This window comes from Gastrolobium bilobum, unplaced genomic scaffold, assembly GCF_033153095.1.
Source record: "Gastrolobium bilobum isolate Gb01-03AN ecotype WA unplaced genomic scaffold, APGP_CSIRO_Gbil_v1 utg1211, whole genome shotgun sequence".
Lineage (NCBI taxonomy): Eukaryota > Viridiplantae > Streptophyta > Magnoliopsida > Fabales > Fabaceae > Gastrolobium > Gastrolobium bilobum.
Window position 1 is genome coordinate 408160 of NW_026898913.1, and position 26321 is coordinate 434480.

A 26321-nucleotide genomic window follows, 5' to 3' on the forward strand; every position below is an offset into this window, starting at 1 on the left:
TAATTTAATTATCTAGGTTATAATAATACCACAACATTCAAGTAAAAAACATTATAACAAAAATGTCTTCCTTTTTGGTGTCCCCCTAAATTTGTTTTGTTGATTAATTTTTTCTTTCTTTCATGTCATTCAAATTTATTCCAAGAATGTTATCAAATAGCCTTTTGACGAATATTTTAATTATTTTCACAAAAAAGAATACTATAATTATATTTGATTAAATTACCCTTTGTTAAGATACTTGAACTATTATAATTAATATTTCCTCTTATTTTATTTTATTAATAAAGATTAGAATGGAAAAATATAAATTAAAAAATAGATAAAGTACCTTTTAATTTTTTCAAATAGCAAAATATATTGGGAAAAGAAATGACACAACAACTGTATTTCAATTAAAATAAGGGAAAATATTTGTGCTTTTAAAGGAGAGACAATCATTGTTTTTATTCAATATTTAATTTTAAAAACAAATGTCTCACTTTCTCTTACCATAATTTTTGTTTCTCACACTTTAAAATACTTTCTCCTATAATAATTTCTGTTTCTCACACTATAAGGGTGTGCATGGCAACCATTATATTCTTTGGCACTGTTTCTGAAAAGAAATAATTCTTTTCTATTTCGGGTGTGCATGACAACCATTCCGGAATCAATATTTTTTTTTAATTTCTGCTCCCAGGAACAGAAATGGATAGAAAACTCGTTTGGTAAAATCAGTTTATTTTTTTGTTCCCGGGATGAACCGGTTTAATTTTTGTGCTAGGAAATAGAAAAAAGACTAAAAAATTTTCTGCTTTTTTGTTCTTGGGCACAAAATGAGAAACACTTATCTCTCTCAATTACTCTTCACCACTACCATTATCACCATCACTACCACCATCCCGACACAACCACCGCTACCTGTAACGCCCGACCGCTTCAAGAATCAATGACTATCCTCACATACTAACACAAGACTTTTCAGTGTGTTTTTTCCTCACTCGCAACTGTCCTAAGGATACTCAGATGCAAATAGTCCTACTGGCCAGCTAAACTACTAAGTATGAATTACGCATCGTCATGCAACATACCAACATAGGGAAACACCATCCTATGCCACACCAAATGCATACACATACGTATAACAAAGCATTAAACTATTTCATTGCATTTATATACACTATCACAACCACTACCCATTCAGGGCTTGGTGGAACAATCAAGGGAATTACACCCAAGGTCCGAAGGTTTACCTCAAAGCTTCAGTTCAACCTTTGTTCTTCACCAATAAATTTTACCACCAGTCAACTTCGATCTTAACTATAACTTGTAAAATACACACCTACACCAAGGTGTCACAGAAATCAATCATGCAAGTAAATGAATATTTGTATATCCATCAACACTACAACAACTCTACACTATCAATTAGCATGAGCTTACCTATTCCAATGAGCTAATCAAGCTCCATAGCTTCCTCCAATGGTTGGTCAATCAAGATTGGTCCAATTGCCTCAATCCTAGACATAACATGGACACAATCAATATCCAACCAAACCAAACCATTGATTACTAATGCAAGAAAGTCCAAAATCAAGTATATAATCTTGCAATTTTCAAAGCATAATCAATTGACTATCTAAGCTCATTTTCACCGATTATCATCAGATCCGAATTAGGCAGGAAGATATTCCGAAGAATGCTTTCCGATCTAGATATGGACATTATGAGTATCAGGTAATTCCATTTGGACTCACTAATGCTCCGACAATATTTATGGATTATATGAATCGCATTTTTAAGCCGTTTCTGGATCAATTCGTGATTGTGTTTATTGATGACATCCTGATATATTCCAAGAGTAAGGAAGAGCATGCAGATCACTTGAGAATGGTGTTGAAAATTCTTAGAGATAAACAGTTGTATGCAAAGCCTTCCAAGTGTGAATTCTGGCTTTCTCAAGTACAATTCTTGGGTCACGTCATTTCTGCTGATGGAGTGGCGGTTGATCCTAGCAAAATAGAGGCAGTTATTGATTGGGAGAGACCCAAGACTGTAACAGAAGTAAGGAGTTTTCTGGGTTTGGCTGGTTATTACCGGAGATTTATAAATGGATTTTCTGCAATGGTTTTGCCATTAACCCATTTGACCTGGAAGGATACTCCATTTATTTGGACGTAGGATTGCGAAGAATGTTTTCAGAATCTTAAGGAGAAATTGACCACTGCTCCGGTGTTAGTACTTCTTGATCCGGAAGGTGAATTTGAACTATACAGCGATGCTTCTAAAAAGGGATTGGGATGTGTGCTGATGCAAGATAAGCGAGTGGTCGCGTACGCATCAAGGAAACTGAAATCCCATGAAGAAAACTATCCGACCCACGACTTGGAACTTGCTGCAATTGTTTTTGGACTGAAACATTGGAGACATTTCTTGTATGGAATGAAATTTGCAGTATTTAGTGACCACAAGAGTTTGAAGTACTTGTTTGATCAAAAGGAATTGAATATGAGACAGCGACGGTGGATTGAGTTCCTAAAAGACTATGATTTTGAATTGAAATATCATCCCGGCAAGGCTAATGTTGTAGCTGACGCATTGAGCCGGAAATCTGTGAGCGTAGCAAGCATGATGATGGGGGATTTTGATGTGATTGAGAGGTTCCGAGATATAAATTATCTGAAGTCTTTCCAGGCAGAATTTGTAGTATCGAAATTACGAGAATCGAAAATGAAATGATGACCATAATTAAAGAAGTTCAACTGCAAAATGAAAGTGCTAAACGACTAAAAGGTCAGAGTGGTGTATCCTGCAATGAATAGGGTATATTATTATATCAGGGTCGTATTGTTGTACCTAGGCAGTTGACAGAGGAAGTAATGACAGAGGCCCATAAGGGTCAATTCACTGTCCATCTGGGAGCTACAAAGATGTATCAGGACCTAAAGATTAATTTCTGGTGGCCTGATATGAAGAAAGACATTGTTGAATTTGTCTCTAAGTGCCTTATTTGTCAGAAGGTCAAGATTGAGCATCAAAAGCCTTCTGGCATGTTGCAACCTCTGGATGTTCCTGAATGGAAATAGGAGAGTATCTCCATGGATTTCGTAGTGGGTTTGCCGCGAACACATGCTAGTTATGATTCCATATGGGTAATTGTGGATAGATTGACCAAGTCCGCACACTTTTTGCCAGTACGAGTAGATTTCTCTGCTGAGAGATTGGCTAGGCTCTATGTGAAGGAGATTGTGAGGCTTCATGGGGTGCCTGAGAGCATTGTTAGTGATCGGGACCCAAAGTTCACTTCTCGCTTCTCGGGAGCATTGTAGGAGGCTCTTGGCACTCAGTTGAGACTGATCATTGCCTATCATCCACAGACGGATGGTCAGACTGAGAGGACCATTCAGACGTTGGAGGATATGTTGCGGGCTTGCACCCTGGAGCAGGGTACTGCATGGGATCGATATCTCCCGCTGGTTGAGTTTTCATATAATAATAATTTTCATGCTAGTCTGGGTATGGCTCCCTACGAGGCCTTGTATGGTCGCAGGTGTAGGACACCTACTTGCTGGTCTGAGGTTGGGGACACAGAGCGATTTGGATTGGATTTTGTTCAGGAGACTACTGAGCAGATTAAAATAATTAGAGATCGTCTGAAAAAGGCTCAAGATCGCCAGAAAAGTTATTATGATCTCAAACATCGGCCTCTAGAGTTTGAGGAGGGAGATCATGTATTCTTAAAGTTATCACCGATTACAGGTATAGGACGAGCCCTTGGAGTGAGGAAGCTGCGTCCAAGATTTATTGGACCCTACCAGATTCTTCGTAGGGTAGGACCGGTTGCCTACCAGCTTGCCTTACCTCCTCAATTATCAAATTTGCACGATGTATTCCATGTTTCTCAGCTGAGGAGATATGTAGCTGATCCTTCTCATGTGGTTCAACCTGATGATGTTGAGATTCGTGAAAATTTGAAAACTCCAGTTGGGCCACTGAAAATACTTGAGCGAGATGAGAAGAGGCTGAGGAATAAATCCATTCCTATGGTGAAAGTTCAATGGGAAGGAAGGACGCCTGAGGAGTCCACTTAGGAGCGGGAGGACGAGCTTCTCCGACAATATCCTGAGTTTAAGGACATGTATGTTCTTGATTTTGCGGACAAAATCGCAAAAAGGTGGGGTGACTATAATAGCCCTAACCTAATTAATTTGTAAATTACATGTAATTAAATAATTAAGCATGTATTAGTGAGTAAAATTAAGTATAGGGCCTAATTAAGTGAATTAGGGTCACTTTTGAGGTAAAAAGTGTACTCAGTGAAAATTAAGGGGTATAAATGGGTGTAGGCAAAAGTACCCAAAATATAAAAATGGAAGTGAAAATACTCCTAGAAAAATATTTCAGACCTTTGGGTAAAGTTTGGTGGTGAATGGAGTTGAATTGATAGATTAGCTAATACCCGCTTAAGGTCACTTAACATAAGTTAAGTGACCAAAAACACAATCCCATTTCATTCTTCTCCTTTCATCCGTCGAGCCACCAAGAGAGAATAGAGAGGGAGAGACTCTTTTGATTGGAAAACCCTAGATTCCACATTTCCTCACCAAGTCCATCAATTCCAAAGCCTAAACCACTTAGAATCTTCCTCTCATCCTTAATCCAAGCTTGGTTGGTAGTGGGGAGCTTTGTGGTGTGAGATTTTTCTCTCAAAAATTCGCCCCCTTTGAAGGTTGAAGGGGTTTGGGAACCTTTCACTTCTTGGAAGCTTGAGGAACCATCACTCCTTGATTATGCAACCATTGGTGGCAAGATTTTACTCCTTGAACTCTATTTTCATGGAGATTGTATGTTGAGGAAGATGATGAATAGTGTTTTTAGGGTTTCATGATAATGTGAGTGGATTGGCTATGTTCTAGGAGGATTGAGACTTAGTGTATGTTGTGAAAAATGCTATGAATGACATTTAATCGGTAAAAATGAGCTTAGATAGTCATTGATTCTTGAAGCGGTCGGGCGTTACAAGTGGTATCAGAGCAGGGCCTCTTATCCAGTACGGTGTGGTTCGAGGACGAACCAGGAGGAAGCAGGTGGGCATGTAACATCCCGACCGCTGACGAGGGCAGGGAGTAATCGCCGGTGCAAAGAGGCACAGACAAGGAGCAGCTCATGACAGGCTTCCAACGGGGGGTTACATGCATGAATGAATCGAATCGACACCCGAAAGAGAGGGATTCTAAAGGTTGTGCAGGTATAAGGCTGCACAGTTTGGGATAACTTATAAGAATTAATTGGTACTACCTATGCTAACAAGATGCATCTGCTCTTCGGTAGCCCGGATCGGAAGAACTCCACAGTTAAGCGTGTTTGACTTGGAGCAATTATGGGATGAGTGACCTCCTGAGAAGTTTTCCCAGGAAGTGTGCGAGTGAGGAAAAAGCACACTGAAAAGTCTCGTGTTAGTATGTGGGGATAGTCATTGATTCTTGAAGCGGTCGGGCGTTACACTACCATTGTCATGCCACCACCACCACCTCTATCTCACCACCACTACTACTGCCATAGTCGCCGCCGCCACCACCATTACCACTGCCACCACCATGCCACCATTATCACTACCATCGCCGATGGTAGTGGTGGTGGTGGCAGTGGTAATGGTGGTGGGGGCGGCGACAATAGCGGTAGTGGTGGTGGTGATGGCAGTGGCTATGATGTTGGTGGTGGTGGTGGTTGGTGACAGTGGTAGTGATAATGGTGGTGACGGTGATGGTAATGGTAGTGGTGGTGGTACGACAATGGCAGCGGTGGTTGTGTCGGGATGGTGGTGGTGATGGTGATAATGGTAGTGGTAGAGAGTAATTGAGAGAGATAAGTGTTTCTCATTTTGTGCCTAAGAACAAAAAAACAGAAATATTTTTATTCTTTTTTTTTGTTTTCCAGCACAAAAATTAAACCGGTTCTTCTCGAGAACAAAAAAATAAACCGATTTTACCAAACGAGTTTTCTATCCATTTCTGTTCTCGGGAGCAGAAATTAAAAAAAAATGATTCGGGGAAGGTTGTCATGCATACCCTAAAACACAATAGTTTTGATTAAAATGATACAATTTTATGTCCTTTAAAATAATAAACACTAATCTCTTAAAAAAAGAAAAAAAAGTGTCGTTTGGATAAGTTAAACGTCAGAGATAACAATAATCTTGTTCTTCTCACTGCAATGTTATCAAAACCAACTCGGTCATTGATTCGACCGAGGTATCAGGTCATTGGGTCATTGCTTCAACTTGTGGGTTACCGATTGAACCGCATAACCCAGGTTGGTACATAAAAATTTATATTTTATATATAAAAATCCCGAAAATATGTAAATACATGTAAAATATTTTGATGATGAACTTAATTAATGACATGGATAAAGTTATCAGTGTTAGAGATGAACGTGAGGCAAGTAGCAGCAGAGAACAACCACTCAGGAAGAGAGGAGAATGAATGCACGGTGAAGGAACAAAACTGTTTCATGCCAATTGCAAATGTAATTAGGATAATGCGGAAGGTCTTATCGCCACATACAAAAATCTCTAATGATGCAAAGGAAACAATCTAAGAGTGTGTCTGAATCTGAATATATAAGCTTTATAACAAGGGAGGCAAATGAGCGTCGCCCCTCTGGCAACGCAAGACAATCACTACGGAGGATGTGCTTTTGGGCCATGGGCAAGCTAGGATTTGATGACTATATTGAACTAATCATAATGTACTTTTACCGATACCATGAGATGGAGGGTGGCCGCACCTCTATTAGAGGTGAACCACTTGGGAAGAAGATTGTGGAATATGGGACTCTTAGGGTACCTTTTTTTTTCTTTCTTGCATTTACAAGTTCCACACCGACCTATAAAGAAATGAATTCATTCTTTATAACATGTTTCAGTAACAAAAGTAGCGAACTTGGTGAAAGGTGGGCCGCACGTGACTTGCTTAAAAAGTTGAATTATTAACCGAGTTTGTTTTGCACCAGCCAGCTGCGGGTTTCTACTAAAATCGGCTGAGTCAAATGGTTCTTGCCGGTTTGAATACATATCTGATTTAACAAATCACTCGGACCGGCTACATGACCGGCTCACTGATTTTTTAATCAACTTGGACTCCAAGCCGGGTTTAATTACACTAGTCTAGCGAGACAAAATTTATTTAAATATGATATAGCATTTGAATATGATATAGTTTTTTTTTTAAATATTTTAAATATAAATTTTGCAAACTAATTTTAAGGGTAGAAGAACAATAAAACTTCTTTGAATATGGTTGGATTTAAAGTTATAAAAATTGGATTTATTTATAAAAATATCATTAATGAACTTTTATAATTACAAAATTGAATAAAATAATTTAAATTTATTCCAAAAAATGTCATTAATGAATCATCATAATTATATAATTACACTACAAAAACAATAAAATCAAAAAATAACTTTTGAGAACATGTCTAACTCGTTCTCCATTTAGTTTTAAAAACTAAAAAAAAAATTATTGTTTTGGGAATCATTTGGTAAATCCTTTTCAAACAATTTTGTTTAGCTTTTTTGTACATTTTTTTTTTGTACAAACAGAAATCAAACGGGTCTTGTTTTTGATTTGTGAAACATGCTTATTCTATGAGACACCATTTCCCCCCTGATTTTTTTTGACAATTTTGGAATATAGAAATTAAATCATGTAAAGAATCATTTCAATTTAAAAAAGGAAATTCAAATTTTGTGAGTGACCCATTTTAATTGGACCATTCAATTGATTAAATTAACTTTTAATTCCAATCTCGACTTTGATCGTTTTCATCGGGTTTGGACCTTTTCGGGTTGTTTGGGCAATTTAACTATAGAGAGCAATTGGTGTTGTGAGATTCACTGGAGAAGATTTTTGAAGGGGTGAAGGAGGTGGCAGTGACAGAATGAATGACAGAGATATGGAGAGCGGTTGATGTTGTGGCATTCACCAGAGAAGGATTTAGAGGTGGTAAAAGAGGTGGGAGTGAACGATCGAGGAGATGGTGGTAAGTGGAAGAAGATTTTTTTTTTAATGAGTAGGAAATAAATTTTATTAATTGAAACACCATCGTTAATTAAGACGACACAATATTATGTTATTTAATATGACAATTTTTTTTTTTAAATATATTAAAACAAAACAATTCTTCTAAAATAACATAATATAAAAGTAAATAGTATTTTTTATATATTTTTTTTTTATGAATTTGCTCTACGATCCAATCAAGCTAGGTAGAATCACAAGAAGAGGTGGACTGATGACGCTGTTGCCTGTGTCTACACATGCAGACACAAAAATTTGAGAATTTTTTTTTTCAAAGGGGTGGGTGATTTAGGTCAAGTGAAAAAAAATTTTTAGAAAAATTGAAAAGAAAAAAGTAACACAGGCCCAACTATGGTAGTTAAAATCGGGATCTTACCTAAAATCGGAAGGAGGATAAACAATCGTAAAACGTAAAATCTTAACGTAAAAAAAAATCGTAAAATCGTAAAAGTGTTTGGAATTTTGAGGAAATCATTTTGATTAAAAAAATCGTAAAATCACATATTTAAATCGGAATTTTAACTAACATGGCCCAACTCAACCAACCCCTATAATTAAAAGCTTAAAGCTTAAACCCTATACATTTAATTTTTTTTTAAAAAAGAATCTTCGAGGGCGCTACCTCCGAATCCCCAACTTAAGTGTGCACACATAAAAAAAAAATTCTGGGCTCGCCACTGATCACAAGAATAATACTTATGACTCCAAGTTGAGACTAATGATTAAATTAGAATAATTCCATGCTAATTGATCTTTGCGTTGAGTGGTCATGTACTTAAGCTTTTCTGTTTCACTTTTTTTTCAGGTCTCGAATTTACATTCTTTGCTTTACGGGAGCCTTGAGCTGCTATCGCTCAGCCAACACCTTGTTAATTATCTGTTTCACTTGATTATATTATTATGTGTTGGATAAAAAATTGTCCCCCCTAAAAAAAACATGAATTAACCCTTGCATCTTGTTCATTATGAAGAGTTTTATTATTTTTTTCAATTAAAAAAGAGTTTCATTAAATAATTCAACGATTTTAAAAATAAAAATGTGCCGAACCAGTTTTATTATGGAATCTGTGCGAAAGTTTAAACAACTTTTATTAAAAGAAATTGGAATATTCAAACTTTCGAACATATTTTATTTATAACTGCGCGCATGCATGTTAATTGATGTCACTTAATTTTATTTGGTGAACTCTTAATCCAATTAATTTACTTGTTATAATAATAATTAATTTAATTTACAAAAAATGACTAAATAAGTTTATCTACACAAATGAAGGCATGCATATAGTGTCAACGCTTAAGAATAAGACCCATTGTTCACAAAAAAAGGACCCATTAATTTAAGTTTTTGTGGACTACCTTAATAACCGTGGCAGTCTACATTTAGTGAGTTTTGCTAACGACAAAGCTTTTATACTTCTGCCGTCATTGCAATTTTTTTTTTTTCAGCAATACACAAAAAGTAAGGATATACCGACGGATCCTGAATTTTTTTTTTTAAAAAAACCTGATGGGACCTTTTTTTTTTTGGTGTCTGTTGCACCAGAAAAAATGGTGTAACCAGCAGAAAAAAGACACCCTAACTTTAATATAAGAAACGTTTTAGTTTTTATTTAATATATCTTTTTATTTCACAATTAACGCCTTAATTTAAGGCAATTGTTAGCATATCAATATTTAATTTCAGTTTCAGTCAACGACAACTCTAATTTCTTGCATTTAACTGTGGGTCAATAGACGTTAGCAAATGTATGCAACACGGACGGGGGACTCTTCACGGAAATAAATGTTTTTTAGGATTATTTCTTAAACCTGAAGCATTTTCTTTTATGAGGATGTCTAGTTAGAGAATATTGTTAATCGTTGTTTAGCACTCGTTATTATCCTGGCTTCTTGTTGGCGATGTCAAGACTTGAGCATAGCAATTTCTATATACAAATGAGGTGGTTTTGATTGTTTGAAGCTAAAAATTGTTTGTTCATTGCATTCTATTTAGTATTTAAAATTGCATTTAAATTATTACAATAGCAATTTTCCATTAGTAAGTTCATATCATCATTGAAAAAGATGATATTGAAACTATTTAATAATATTATATAATATTTGGACTAAATTAAAATTTCATTAAAACTTTAAGTACCACAAGAAGAGCTTTTGCTTATTATTATAGGGAAAAATGTTTCTGCAGTTAATGCAGATAAGTTATCTGCATTCATACCAAAAATGACGTCGTTTTGGTATTGAAATCTTAAAAAATTATAAATATAAAGACTATTATAACCTTGAAATAAATTAAAATTACAAAAACACCATGATTTCTGTCCGAAAACGACGTCGTATTGGGCTTACTGCAGATAACTTATTTGCAGTAACTGCAGAAAAAGTGAACCCATTATTATATGTGAGATTAAAAACTTCGTAATAAAATAAAAATGAGATATATTTTTCTTATGTTGTAGAAAAAAATTATCTCATATTGTAGAAATAAAAGTATAAGTGGGACCCACAGATAAGAGGAGAGAAAAAAAGAGTGGTGAGACCCAACTCCTTTTTGTGTGTGTAGAAAAATTATTTATCTCATGTAGAATGAGATAAACATAATCCAATAAAAATTCATGTGGAACTAGTTGTATTAAAAAGATGGGGAATATTCAAGGTCTCATATAGATTATACCTATAACTATAGTATATATAATTAATGTCAGTTAATTATTTTTGGTCAACTTTAAATCCAATTTATTTATAATAATAATAGTAATAAAATTTAATTTACACAAAAGCCTAAATAATTAAGATGGGGTAGATTATTCTTATATCGGTAAAAGAATAAAAACTTTTACACAAAATCTTTACCATTGATTTGGTTTGATCTAACAGCTCATATATCTAGTAAATAAAAGTTTAAATATAAATAGAATTAATAGTCAAAATTAAAAGTGTAACTTATATTAATATAAAATAATTCTGACTCACTTAAGATTACGTACAAACTTTGGTTAAATTTGACAAAAAATATATAAAAAAATTAGAGATATGTTACATTTACAAACTTTTTTGTTTACAAACTATATTATGTTCTTCTTCTGGGAGAACACTTATAACACTATGTTCTTATAGGAGAACATAGTGTAATTTGTAAAAATTTTCAAATTTTTTTTTGTAAATAGATCCAACTAATAATGCGGTCAGGGTGCCGAAATACCGCGTGTATCTTTAAAAACTCTCTTAAATGGACAAATTAATATGAAAAAATAAATAATAGTTTTTCTGAAAAAGTGGGAGGAAAAAAAGTCATGAAACGTATCTCGTTCAGATGTAGTCATATGCAGAGAGTGACTTTGCATGAGTCAACGCTTAACAACAAGACCCATTGACGTTTTTGTGGACCACCACCATAACCGTCTGTATTTAACGAGGATTTATTGACGAGTATTGTAAACTAAAGTATTAAGGGAAGAATATACTTACAACCTATTTTTCTTATAATCTCTTATAACCATATATCTTAACCGTTGATTTCCTTCAATCAACGGTTATCATTTATTGTGATTTAATAATTAATTAATAAATTTAATTTACAAAAATCTTAACCGTTGATTGACGGAAATCAACAGTTAAGATATATGGTTGTAAGAGATTGTAAAGAAAATAGGTGGTAAGTATAACTTTTCCCTAAAAAATATTTAATATCTTTTATAAAATTATTTAAAGAATGGAATATTTAATGTTTTTTTGAGTTTTTTATATAATAAATGCTTTTTTTTTATTCAGAGTTCTGTTGTATTCTCTTGAAATGACCTTTTAATAATACTTAATATGATATTATTAAATAAATTTTTTTATGTATATTTAACATCCTGCTTACATAAAACATAAAACATTTGACATTTTTGCATTTAATATCCCTGAATGTGCAAGGTTAGGTTTCTATAGCAATTGAGGGTTACCAATAATTACTGGACATCGCAATCAAATGCCATTATCACCGTTCAAGTATTTGGTCCTATTTACACAAGGTCCGAAATCATGTTAATTCTGGTTTCTGGCATAGCAAATGATCTTATGATACTAGAATTACCATGCAAGAACCAAAGAACAGAGAAGATAGAAAAATGAAGAATCTGAATATTTCATAAACTGAATTATGAATACGAGTAAAGGAAAGTGTTTTATACTACTAACTCTAAAACCTATCATCTAACAAAACTAAACTGAACGTAACTAACTAGTTAACTAAATAAAATCAGTTAAGTTACAATGGGCTGGACTTTATTAAGCCCAATATCATTATTGTCCAATAACACCCCCCACAAGCTTGGACTGGTTGATGAACGTCCCGAAGACCAAGCTTGGCATGGAGCATGTTAAACGGAGAAGGCAGTAAAGCCTTGGTGAAGATGTCAGCTATCTGATCAGTAGTGGAAATGGGAAGAAGATGCAAGAGCCCATATTGAATCTTCTCACGTGTGATATGGCAGTCAAGTTCGATGTGTTTCGAACGCTCATGGAAAACAGGATTGTGAGAAAGATAGATAGCTGAATTGTTGTCACAGAAGACTGGAATTGGCTTCTCTCGTGGGATGCAAAAATCTTGAAGGAGAAAGGACATCCACTGAATTTCACACGTGATTGCAGCTAGAGCTCGATATTCAGCTTCAGTAGACGAGCGCGAAACAGTGGTTTGTTTCTTCGATCTCCAAGATATGAGAGAAGAACCCATAAAAACACAAAGACCTATGACTGAACGACGGGTGTCAGGGCAGCAAGCCCAATTAGCATCAGAAAATCCACTGAGCTGAAGTGTTGAGTCAACAGGGAAGAAGAGACCTTGAGCTGGTGAGGCCTTGAGGTATTTAAGGACACGATGAGCAGCATCTAGGTGAATATCAGTTAGGGTAGACAGGTATTGACTGAGTTGATGAAAACTGAAACTAATGTCTGGACGTGTTGTTGTAAGATACAACAAACGACCAATAAGTCTACGGTACCCAGATGCATCAGGCAGAAGCTGTCCCAAATCACGACGAAGACGTAGGGAAGAATCCATGGGAGTGTTGACAGCTTTGCAAGCTAACAAACCAGAATCAGAAAGCAATTCCAAAACATATTTTCTTTGATTTAGAATGATCCCTGAAGAAGATCGAGATACTTCTAAACCCAAGAAAAATCTGAGTTGTCCTAAATCCTTGATCTTGAATTTCATATCAAGAAAGGACTTAACTCTTGTGATTTCTGCCATATAATCACCAGCAAGTATGATGTCATCAACGTAGATGAGTAATGCTGTGAAGGAAGTATCATTTTTCTTGGTGAAAAGAGAAAAATCAGCTTGGGACTGATGGTAACCCAGGGACAGTAATGCAGTGGAGAGTTTTGAATACCATTGCCTACTTGCTTGTTTGAGTCCATATAAGGACTTGTGAAGCTTGCAAACCATGGAAGAATTAGGAGATGGAATCCCGGTGGCACAGCCATGTAGACTTCCTCATGCAAATTCCCATGGAGGAAAGCATTGTTGACATCAAGATGTTCCAAAAACCAGTGTTTGGAAGAAGCTAGGAAGATTAGCATTCGGACAGTGGTGAGCTTAGCTATTGGACTAAATGTGTCAAGGTAGTCCAATCCCTCAGTTTGTGTGTAGCCTTTTGCTACAAGGCGAGCCTTATGTCTCTCAATGGAACCATCAGCATTGAATTTGATCTTAAACACCCACTTACACCCAATGGTTTGTTTGCCAGGAGGAAGGGGCACAAGGCTCCATGTGTGATTGTGCTCAAGAGCTGAGATTTTTGCTTGCATTGCTCTACGCCAGCAGTCATGCTTGGAAGCCTGTATATAAGTCTTTGGTTCTATGTGTGTGGTGATGTTACAGCAAAATTTTTTGTATGTAGTAGAGCAGTTGGCATAGGATAAAACAGAAGAAAGAGGATGGGGAATAGAGGAAGAGAGATTACCTGAGTGAGATGGGTCTGGTGATGTAGCTGATAAGTTACAGTGATAGTCATGCAAGTAGGAAGGCTGTCTACTCAAACGGTTGGACCTGCGTGTTGGAGCAGGCAGGGGTTGGGGTGGAGGAACTGTGAGAAGAGATGATGGCAAAGTGGTGGTGTTAGGTGGGACTGAGGTGTCAGGTATGGCAGTTGGTTGGATGGGGACATTTGCTGGGATAGGTGGAAATGGTAAGAAATCAGAATCATGGTTATAAGGAAAGGAAGATACAGGAGATGGAGCTGTATGTGGTTGTTGAGCAGCAAAAGGGAATTGATTTTCAAAGAATGTGACATTTCGGGAAAGAAAATTTTTTCTGGTGTTTAAATCCAAAAGAATGTAACCTTTAACCCCTTCCTGGTAACCCAAAAATACTGTTTTATGAGCCCTTGGAGAAAATTTTGTTCTGTGGGACAAAAGGGTTGATGCATAGGCTAGGCAGCCAAAAACCTTAAGATGAAGTAAGGTAGGAGACTGATTGAAAAGGATGTCATATGGAGTGATGTTGTTTAGCAAAGGAGTAGTGGTTCTGTTGATAATGTGAATGGCATGTGTGATTGCATAAGACCAAAAAGAAAGATGTAATTTTGACTGAAAAATAATAGCTCGAGCTACATTCAAGATGTGTTGGTGTTTCCTTTCAACAACACCATTTTGTTACGGGTTCTCCACACAAGTCTTTTGGAGAAGTATACCCTTCTCTTGGTAAAAAGGAGTCATAGCAAATTCAGCACCATTATCGGATCGAATACATTTGACAGTTAAATGAAACTGAGTTTGGACCATTAAAATGAAATGTTGCAGTGACTGTCTGGCATCAGCTTTGGATTTAAGTAACAAAGCCCATGTAAAACGTGAAAAATCCTCAACAATGGTGAGGAAATATCTATGGCCATGAATAGAGGGGATGGAATAAAGTCCCCAAATATCAACATGAATTAGTTGAAAAACAGAAGAAGTTTTGGTAGTGCTAATAGGGTAAGGTAGTTTGTGTTGTTTTGCAAAGTGACAAGCATCACAAGGAGAAATATCTTTAGCAGAAATGAAAAGGAACTTTATTGCCATATGTTTCAAAGTGTGAGCGGATACATGTCCTAGTCTAAGATGCTATAACATGAAGGCATCAATATTATTAATAGAATGATCAGATACATGAAAAATAGAAGTATGTGGTTTGCTGTCAGTATTGTTGCCTTTAGCAGTAGCAGTACTTGAAGACTTCATCACATATAACCCATCAGTTTGATCAACTGAACCAATCATCACATTGGTAAGCATCTGTTTAATGAGGCAATAAGAGGCACAAAATATTAGATAACAAGGAATGGTGTGAAGTAGTTTAGTAACAGATACTAAATTGACATGAAAAGAAGGAACAAATAAAACATCAAGTAAAGTTAAAGTGGGAGACAGAACAACTGTACCAGCAAAATTAGCTGTAGTGTGTGATCCATCAGGAAGAGTTATTGAAACAAGATTGATTTTGAAAAGATTGGAAAAATGAGAAAGTGAACAACTGATATGGTCAGTGGCTCCTGTGTCAAGGAGCCACCTAGATGAGAGTGTACTTGGCATAGGAGCAGTGTTGACATTTAAAGCAGTGGTATGGACCAAATTGGTGGAACTAAGTGGAGTAACTTCAGTGGAAGTGCCTAGATGCAAGCCTTGAAGCAAATTCTGATATTCCTCATGGGAGATAGTCATCATTCCTTCTTGATTGTCAATTCCTTCAGTAGTGTCAATGTCTTCTTGAGAGGCAAAATGAGCCTTTGGATTTGGACCCCTGGACTTAAATCCTGGAGGAAAGCCATGTTTCTGGTAACAAGTATCAATGGTGTGATTGGGTTTGCCACAGTAAGTACAGACCTTAGGTGGACCATGCAACAGTGTTGTTATAGGCCCTGCCTCTTCCAAAATATGGTCGATGTTGGCTATCAAAGAAGCTGTTAAAAGCTTTGGTTTCACCATTGTCATCAATTAACAATCCACACTGTATTTGTCGTTCTTGTTGAACTATCAGGAAAAACACACGAATCAAGCTAGGAAATGGATCCGTCATCATAACTTGGGAACGAACATGAGCATACTGCTCATTAAGGCCTTTGAGAAACCTAACAACCTGATCACGGTCTGTGTAGGTTCTCATCAAGGCATAACCTCCACACACACAGGGATTAACACATCGACACATAGGCAGTGGTTTGAGATTGTCAAGCTCATCCCACATGATTTTCATTTGAGTATAGTACTCAGTTACTGACCTATCACCTTGGTGCATGCGATACATTTCTTCTTGTAAATCAGAAATGCGAAAGATATCTGAATGAGAAAACCTTCCGCGTAGATCAGACCATGCATCATTGGCTTGATCAATCCAAAGAATGGATTTTGCAATAGAACTCCTAATGGAACGGTGAATCCATGATAAGACGATCATGTTACAGCGCTGCCATGCAGAGAAAGAGGGATCATGTTCCGGTGGTGGAAGAAGAGTGCCATCCACAAAACCTATTTTGTTCTTGCTCAGAAGAGCCATGGTCATAGATCTGGACCAAGAGTGATAATTCCTCTCATCAAGAGGAGGTGAAACAAGCACCAAACCTGGATTTTCGCTTGGATGCAAGAAAAATGGATTTCCAGGATTTGTATAGAAATCCGGAAGAACATTGTTTGGATTTTCCATGAGTATGAATCCAAAAGAAAAATGTAACAGAAAATCAAGAAAGGAAGCAGAAGATCAGAGATGCAAACAGCAAGAATAAGAAGAAGTGAAATCTGATACCATCTTATGATACTAGAATCACCATGCAAGAACCAAAGAACATAGAAGATAAAAAAATGAAGAATCTGAATATTTCATAAACTGAATTATTGAATACGAGTAAAGGAAAATGTTTTATACTACTAACTCTAAAAGCTATCATCAAACAAAACTAAACTGAAAGTAACTAACTAGTTAACTAAATAAAATCAGTTAAGTTACAATGGGGTGGACTTTATTAAGCCCAATATCATTATTGTCCAGTAACAAATGAGCCCATAAACCTACCAACTATAATCACAAGTGGGCAAAAACGATTAGGTTTCTGTTATATTTATTTGAGCAGCGATTTGGTTGTGTATTGTTCTTGCACCTACTTTCATGTGGCTGCAATTTTAGTGAGTCTAATTAGAAGAATAGCATAAAGATAGGAACCTTGATTCATTAGTGTAATGAATTAATTGAGCACCCAAGTGAAGTTCTGTCTCTGATTTGGAAGCCACTAAATTGACCCCTAAGAGACAGGTGCACAGTAGATGTTTGTAATTGAATTGGACAGGTTGGTCCAAAATATATAGGATGCTATAAAACCTCGAGGACAATCATTAAATTCCATGAGCCCCGCTGCACAGGTCTGAAACCCTTCTCTGTGACAGTGATAGGAGTGGTAATATAAAAGGGATAGCAAATTAGGATGTAAAGCAAATGCTCCAATAACTTTTGCTATTTCTATTTATGTTTTGTTTCTCTCTTGTATAGAAGCTTCATAAGAATTCACAATGTTTAATGCAGTTTCTTCTGGCTTTTTTACCCTTATAACCCTTTATTATTAATTAATTATCGATTTGACCTTGATTATAAATTATTTCAAAAATTTAACCCCCTCAAAAAACATAACACCAATCTGCCCCTGTTTGACCGTTGACCACCAAGCCTACCCGGGTACACCCCTCTGTACCCGGGTATTTTTTGAAAATTTTTGTCTACCCGGGTAGGGAGGCGTGTACCCGGGTATTGTTCTTCGCACCTGAGAAATTGCTTGAATTATTTATCCGGGTAGAGAGGGGTGTACCCGGGTAAATCTTCAACCACCCGGTATGATTACTCTTTGGATCTCCCATGCACTCTTCTTCTCCAAGCTTTGAATATGGAGGCACCGACTATCACGTGCTCTGCCTCTGCAACTTTTTTGGGTCTGTAAAGCACACAAATATTTTTCAATGATTATTTCAGAAAGAGAATTCTCAGTTAACAGTATAAATCCACAACCACAAACCTTGTCCCATGCATGTCTTCCCTGAACGTGATAATTCGTCATTTACCAGTAAAATGAAAAGCTGCATGCTCACACTAAATTTCTGTACCATGAACCCTGTCTTTATTTTCTTTCCGTCTCACTCTCCCCAATAGACCCGGTACCACATTTATATATAGGAGCGCGATTTTGACGTACATAAAAGTAGACCCCATCATAATCGATACGAACAGGGACCGCTTTGATGAGCAGTAAAGTGTTGATGTATGGAAATTCCAAATCCATTCTCAAAGCTAAAAGCTCTTCAAATTGGTTAGGCATGCTTAACTTGATAATACTGATCTATCTCATTAGCTGTAAAAAAGAGAGAAAAAATACCAAATGGGTGGTCGAAGATTTACCCTGGTACACCCCTCTCTACCCGGGTAAATAATTCAAGCAATTTTTCAGGTACGAAGAACAATACCCGGGTACATGCCTCCCTACCCGGGTAGACAAATTTTTTCAAAAAATACCCGGGTACAGAGGGGTGTACCCGGGTAGGCTTGGTGGTCAACGGTCAAACAGGGGCAGATTGGTGTTATGTTTTCTGAGGAGGTTAAATTTTTGAAATAGTTTATAATCAAGGTCAAATCAGTAATTAATTAATAATAAAGGGTTATAAGGGTCAAAAAGCCAGTTTCTTCTCCACCTTGTATCATAGCAGAGACGCTTGGAACCGACGCAAAATGAAGCCCAAGAAAAACAAGAAAAAAATAAAAGGGGGCAAGAAAGAAAACATAACCTGAGAAAGACAAGGGAAAAATGTTTGGGTAGCATCAGCCCATGTTCACAGCACATGGTTGTTGCAGTTACTGCTTGTCTAGATTTTTCAGATATAGTGATCTAGAAAGCTCAGGAAGTACAGTACCATTATACAGTTCTATAATAATCAGCAATATAGGGGATTTTGTGCAAGATAAACATGATATCCTCTATTTTGTCATTTTCTTACAAGCAAAGACCACATAGGAGAAAGACTATAGTCCTCAATCTCAACCATATAAAATCACGGCAAGATGGAAATAAAACAATTTAATCTCAGGTTACATGGTGTTTTTTAATTATAATTTTGGGTTTAAGTGAATGTCATTTTAAAGGATAGAAGGTATTTTCTTTTAAGAGTTTTAATTATGTATCGGCAACTTATAATTATAATATTAAAAGTTATATTTTTTTGATATAATATTAAAATTGTATTTTTTTTTTCTCTCTTCAAAAAATATCTGTTGAAATGGAAAATAAAAAAATATAACTTTAATATTACAACTATATATTCTTAAAAATACATATTTAAAAATTATTGAAATGATATAAGTTGTTATCATTTAAAATACACACTTTTTTCTATAATTATTTACAATGTTGAAATGTCCTAATCTTAAGCAAAAAGAGGAACAAATACTAAACCTGTACTTATGAACTTGAGTGGCTTCTTTAATGATATTTTAAATGCAGTTCGATACTCTTGGACTGACGGCAACTTGACTAAAGTTTTTTTAGCTATAAGTCAAAGGGTCAATCAAAACAATGGAAAGGAAGTTTATCATGAATTGTAGGGTGTTCACCATTTGCATTGGGTTTTGTAAAAAAAATCATCTCATTCAATTTTTTTTTTACAAATTATTAGAAAATTCAAGTGTTTTGGATCGAATTTTTATTAACTAAACTGAAAATCGATCCAATTCAATTAAAATATGTCGAGATTTTTTTGATGTTTGATTTTTTGATTTTCGATTTATTTGATTACTGCCAGATTTTTTGTTTTTTTATTTTTTTTTTCAGTTTCGTCATCACGATTTGAATATGTTCATGAAACCCTAATCAACTGTACCGTATAGGAAATGATGAAGGAAAATTATATAAAAAAAAAAAAGATGAAGAGGAAAAGCGAATGACAAAGAAAAAGAATTGGAAAACTCAAATAACATCGATCTCTTTTATAACTTCTCATCAAAGAGATAACGAGATATCCAAATCTATGAGGCACGAGCAACCACATCATAATTCATTGAAGTAAAATTTTGAGTTCAAAAGAAATCAAAATTACACCATGTTGATCTTATTATTTATCTCCACCACCCACCATTTCACTGTTCTCAAAAATCTTGGAGGGGACTGCGAATCGAGCTGAGAATGACCGAGAAACGTTATCAGGGTCGGTGGAATAACCATCATCAAAGTTTTGTGAGTAGGAGCTGGGGTCGTATTGGACATGAACTGCGGGTGAAGAACTGAAAAACCTCCTCTTTTTCCCCTTGGTCTTCCTCCAAAAAGTTCTCCAGCTTGGCATCTTCAATCTCCTAACCAATTCATCGACACACACAATGGGATTGTAGCAGATTTTCACATATCTTGATGAAGTGTTGGTGTTTCTGTTTCTGGTGTGTACACACGGGCAATTTTCAAGGTTCATGGTATATAGAACAGAGAAACTTGGGAGCATAAAATGGTTATGGGTACCATCTACTGAGGTGTTTCAAGAGCATGCTCGCTCTAAGACTATTTTTTACAATGTGCCACCGCACCATCAAAGCACGTACTTATAATAGGAAGAGATGAAAATAAAGACTATGGAAATTGTGATGATATTGATATTGGGATAGGATATTGTGACACACAAATAATGTTAGGCACAATGTTACGACCACATCTTAACTGTTAATTTTCTCCAATCAACGATTATCATTTATTGCGAATTAATAATTAATTAATGAGTTTGATTTGAAAAATGATAACCGTTGATTGACAGAAATTAACGGTTAAAATGTGATCGTAACATTGTGCGTAACATTATTTGTGTGTCATAATATCCTATCCCATTGATATAATCTCGAAGCATTAAAAATACCTTTGGGTGTGTCAGAAACTGAAATTTCAATTTATGACTTTTTGAAACTGCTCCGTGGCTGAAATATATGTAGTCACATTGGACAAGGTTTGAGCAGTAAAGTTACATGGGAGAAAGCATTGGGCTATTTAGATAAATTATAGAATATATCCAAAAGAAGAAGAAGAAGAAAAATTATAGAATAAAACGTTGTTTTACCCAAAATGAAATTGCTGTTTCAAACAGGCAACAGTTAAGTCCTATCCTATGAATTTGATGTGCCAGAATGTTATAAACAATATATTTCCTCAAGATAACTTTTGCATTTTCCTGTCCATAGTAAAAGTCAATCCAGGAAATAAGCAACAATTTGAGGAATTATTATTATTATTATTATTATTATTATTATTATTAGCTTTATTTATATTTATAAACTTTTTATTTATAAACTATATTATGTATTTTGGGAGTACAAACACTTAAGTGTATATTCGTTGGAGTATATAACATGAGTTCGCTTTCTCTACAGTTACTGCAGATAAGTTATCTGCAGTAAGTCCAATACAACGTCGTTTTGAGATGAAAATCAGGATGTTTTTATAATTTTAATTTATTTCAGGATTATATTTTTTAAAAGTAATTGGTATAGATAACCGTTAGATGGACGGAATCAATGGTTGAGATAGGGAGTAAGACTTGTAAGTCTTACTCTAGAGTCAAAAGATCCCTATATATATATATATATATATATATATATATATATATATATATATATAGGAGTTTACTAATCTCATGTTACACGAGTTAGTACTCTCATGTGGGTGATACAAATATGTGGGGTCCACAATTTAAAAAGAAAAGAAAAAGTGGCACAAAATTCTATGGGTGTATTACATGATATAGGTATCTTATGTAGCATGAGACTATCATTTCCCATTAATATATATATATATATATATATATATATATATGTAGGATCCTTTAACACCGGTGTCAAATTTAAAATTTGACACTTCATCTGAGAGTCGTTACATAAAAAAAGTTCAACGACTCTGATTTGTAAGCATGTGACACCATTGATCTTTTTTTATCTAAGGAAACTCAGATGAGGTGTCAAATTTCAAATTTAACACCGGTATCAAAGGATCCTACCTCATATATATATATATATATATATATAAAACTTATCGTTTCTCAAGCTGTGCTTGATATAACTTTATCTTCGGCCACTAAATCATAACTGTATAAAGACAAATCAATGGTGGCAAAGGAAGAGAAAGAAAAAAATCATAATCATTTGAAGGTTAATTAATTAATAGAAGAAAATAAATAAACAAGAAGATATAATTTTGAGATAACCGGAGATAAATATATCTCAAGCAACTTGAGAAATATTTTTCTCTCATATATATATATAAATATATATATATAAGGTGAATTGGTGAAATATTATATATTTTTAAAATGTGAATTAAAGATTATTAAATAAGAATTAATGGTACATTAAATGATGAATTAATGATATATTAAATGCAATTTCTTTTTACAAATGACAGTGATGTCAATTTTTGTGTGCCTTGTTAGGTATCGCGTACAGGTAATATGTCATGTATACTATATAGTAATAAATATTGTTTTTTTATAATGTTATTCAATTAACCATTATATTTATACTTTTCTCAAATGATTTGTTATTTAATGTTTTTATTGTAGATTATTTTTTACTACTATCACATAAAAACTGAGTAGGTTTCATTATATTTTATTAATTTTTTCTTCTTCTTATTATTATAATGAGTTCCACTCATTTTTATATGAATATGGTAAAAAATTTCTTTTGTAGTAAAAACAAACAGTTTTCTCTTTCTTAAAGTAAACATCACTTTACACATTAGTTGTATTTATTTATTTATCTAGGAGCTATGTACTTAAAATTCTTCGCAAATTAAGTAGCTCTGCTCAAATGGGAATAGAAAGAAAGGAATTTCCGAAGGATAGAGAAGTTTTTTTTTTATTTCTTTTAGAGCCTTTTTTTTTAAACTAGCTAAAAATTACTTTTAAGTTAAAACTACAAAAAAAAAAGCTTTAAAGTTAAAAGATATATTATGATTATATAAAATTTTTAATTAAAAAATATTTAAAAGCTGTTAATTTCAAAAAAAATTGTTTATTTTAAAACAAGTTGATACAACTTAAAAAATTTATTTTTAATAGTTTTGTCTTTTGCTTTTTTTTATTATAAAAAAAACTCTTTTTATTATAAGAGATTTTTTAAAAATCTATTTAATCTAATTTTTGTTTATAATAAAAAAGAAGCTAAAAAAAGATACCTCGTAAACAAGGACTTAAAAAGATGGGGAAGTTAGCAGAGAGATCAGGGAACGTATTAAAGCATGCTCGAAGTCCAATTTTGAAATGTTGGAGCGCTTCTATGCCACGAAATGGGCCTTTCAAGTTTCGAGTTTAATCCACTTAGTACAGTCGTGCAACATTATACTGTGATAATAATTCAAGAGAGTTTAGTTCAGGAGATTTTTTTTTTTTTTTTTCAGAATTATGATTTTGAGAATACGATGAAATTTGTTTTTTTTGCCTAGAATATTATGAAAAAGTTGTTTGATAGAATAAAATTTTCTAGTAAAAATTGGGTTAATTTAACTAATTGTATGTTTGATTGATTGTAAAATATAGCTGAAAATTTGAACTGAAATTACAAAATTGCCCATCTCATGAGAAAGAAACCTGATAACTTAAATCGAGGGCAGTTTCGTCTCATAAAATTATCTCATTTTCCATGAGGTGGGAAGAAATAAATACCATGAGAAAGATGGTATTTGAGTTTGGGAATTTGTAGTTATAACTCAAATGATCAGAAAAAAATAAACCCGCAAATATTTTCTCTTTTAGTCATATCAAATGCAGAATTTTTTTTTTCCGCACCTCACTTTCCCATAATTTCTCCCAAAATTCTCATACCAAATAGCCCTTTAGTGTGATAATTAATAACATTACTGGGCGTCACCCAACATTTATTTCCACTCCTTTTCCTTCCGCCTCCACCCCTTTGACCAACAGAGTTATTAACTTATTATTATTGTTTTGAAAAAATGGAAAGAAATAACCTTGAGTTTAAATTCTCATTAAAAACCTGACAATAAAAAAAAAACAATGAAATTCTGATCAAAAAAATAAAAAGCAATAAGAAACATTTAAAATCGGCTTGTAGCATAATTTACAAGACTGAATCATTATCCGCTGTTACAATAATGATCGTCGTATATATGTAACTTTAATACAAGGGTTGGGGAACCAGCTACTAAGTACGAATATATGGTCTCACAGTGATGCTTCACATTGCACCAACCTAAATTTGAATGGATGTATAAATATGGAGAGGGGGCTAACATCTTTTGTCTCTTTTGCAGACACTTTGTGGCTACTGGCTAGCCCTTCGGTTCATCACTGTATTGAGATCATATACAGATTCAGTGTAATTAATATATAAGCACATTCATTTAGAAAGTTTATCAACAAATTGCAGCACAATCTCACTAAGCTTACCACATGAAGACAGTGTTGACGAACAATTGTCTGGTTTAGTGTACTGACCAAAACCTCACATGATAGTTTTGCCTGTTTGGATATTATCATTTTACAATATGGAGCAGTTCAACAAATTAAAAGTACTAGAAAAACTCAAGGAAGGAATAATTTCCCCGTTTCTGATCCAATAGTTTTCTTTTCAGTCATTCGGGTTTCTTTTCTTTGGATTTTCACTCTGACTTTTTTATTTTTATTTTTATGAATTGATCAAAATTTCATTTTTTTCAAAATAAAATAAAAATAAAATATTAGTGAATGTAATTTGATTATTGGAAGTGTGAAATTACCTTCATGGAAAAGTGAAAGAAGAGAAGCCCCAGTTGGAACCTAACCTGACTAACAGTATCAAAGGGAACCGTACCCTTGGCCAGGTCCTCCAGCAACAGCACCATCTCAGGGAGCAGACCAATCCCGGCGAATTCCACGTCAGCATCCACGTAGGACAATCCCCTCGCCCACACGTGCCCGGGCTTCGACTTCACGTGCCCCAGGCTCTTTCCCCTGTAGCCGACGACCACGTCAACTGCTCCGAAGTCCATGGAGTACACGTCAGCGTTGTGTACCCTCAGCGTGAGGAGCATGGAGATGTCTACGGTGAAGCGCGGCACAGGGTGCACCTTTACCCGCTTCAGCTTCAGCCGCACGATCTTAAGGTCAGGATCGGACGGCCAGAAAATGTACACGGTGGTGAGGAAGAGCATGAGACCCACCGTGCAGGTGACTCGACAACGGCGGGAAAAAACGACGTGGTTTTGATGCTGACGAAGTTGGCGTAGGAGATGGGTGTAGCAGGTAGCTTTTGAGATTGGCAATGCCATGGGCATGGCTTTTCTTTTAAGACCTTAAACACTCCGTGGAATTTGATAGCACTTTATCTTCCAAGTATGAACAATTGAACATTGAATGATGGTATGTACCAAATTATTGGTTTTTGTTTTGGTCTGGGAAATTGTGGTGGTGTTTCCTACTTTCTGTTTGATATGTCTTTCTCCTTTTTCTTTGGTTAAAATTTCTATCAAGTCATCAGCTTCTCTTCTGCTTCAAGTACAAGTTGAAAAAGGACATCTTTGGAGCTTATCTTAATAACAATAAGTGAAATATTACTCACCTACTTTCACACGAGATATTATTTCTTATTTTTTTCTCACTTCTATTTTCTTACTTCACTTTTTTCTTTTTCTTTTTTCTTGTAATAGTGGGATCCACCTATTTTTTCCTACGGATAACTATCTTATGTTAAATGAGACTAATAAAACTCTAACAATAATATTGTATTACATTTTAATTTATTATTATTGTTATTATCAATTACTTATTTAATGATTCAAATAAAAATTTAAAAAGTTATAAATGCATTTTGTTAATCATTTAATAGATTTTTTTGTTTTTAAATACGTACATTTATCACTAAGGGTTTTATAAGAGTTATGTTGTAGGAAAAGTGATTGTGTAATGTTATAGAGATTCGTTTTGCGTGCCTTAACTTTTTTAATTTTTTTATGTTTTAAAAAGTGTGGGTCCCACAAAATGTTGTGTGTGTAGGAAATTTGATAGTGTCATGTTAAAGGACAAACTACAATCCCTTGTCACTAAATACTTATCAACTTCTCGCTATATTACCTGCCTCATGGATTGAAACGGTATTAATTTAAAAATTAATTAAATTAATAAATGATTTCATATATCATATCTTAAAATTGTAAAGCCATTTCAGTGTTCTTTTGGGTCGGGTACAAAAGACCATATATTCTAACTTAAGTAATTTTGTGCAAGTTGAGCAAA

The 26321-nt window shown here is 34.7% G+C and overlaps 1 protein-coding gene across 4 annotated transcripts; it reads right to left on the reverse strand.

Moving 5' to 3' along the window:
- Window positions 1–24162: 24162 nt before the first annotated feature.
- LOC133285389 (uncharacterized) lies at window positions 24163–25492 on the reverse strand. Of its 4 annotated transcripts, none has more exons than XM_061482598.1 (3): window positions 24872–25492; window positions 24498–24569; window positions 24163–24398 (listed from the first exon to the last, which is right to left on the reverse strand). In XM_061482598.1, the coding sequence occupies exons 1-3, from the start codon at window positions 25361–25363 to the stop codon at window positions 24396–24398; spliced, it is 567 nt and encodes a 188-aa protein (XP_061338582.1). In that variant the 5' UTR covers window positions 25364–25492; the 3' UTR covers window positions 24163–24395. The 4 variants fall into 4 exon arrangements, with proteins under 4 accessions (XP_061338582.1, XP_061338581.1, XP_061338584.1 ...); XM_061482597.1 differs by having other exon boundaries at window positions 24827–25492; XM_061482600.1 differs by lacking the exon at window positions 24498–24569.
- Window positions 25493–26321: the final 829 nt, after the last annotated feature.

What these genes read in the sequence shown, in the direction of transcription:
- LOC133285389 (XM_061482597.1), bottom strand. Translation starts at nt 25,363, where the DNA reads ATGCCCATGGCATTGCCAATCTCAAAAGCTACCTGCTACACCCATCTC. An exon ending in TCTTTCACTTTTCCATGAAG is followed by an intron (nt 24,570 to 24,826) that starts GTAATTTCACAC and finishes ATATCCAAACAG; the next exon opens with GCAAAACTATCATGTGAGGT.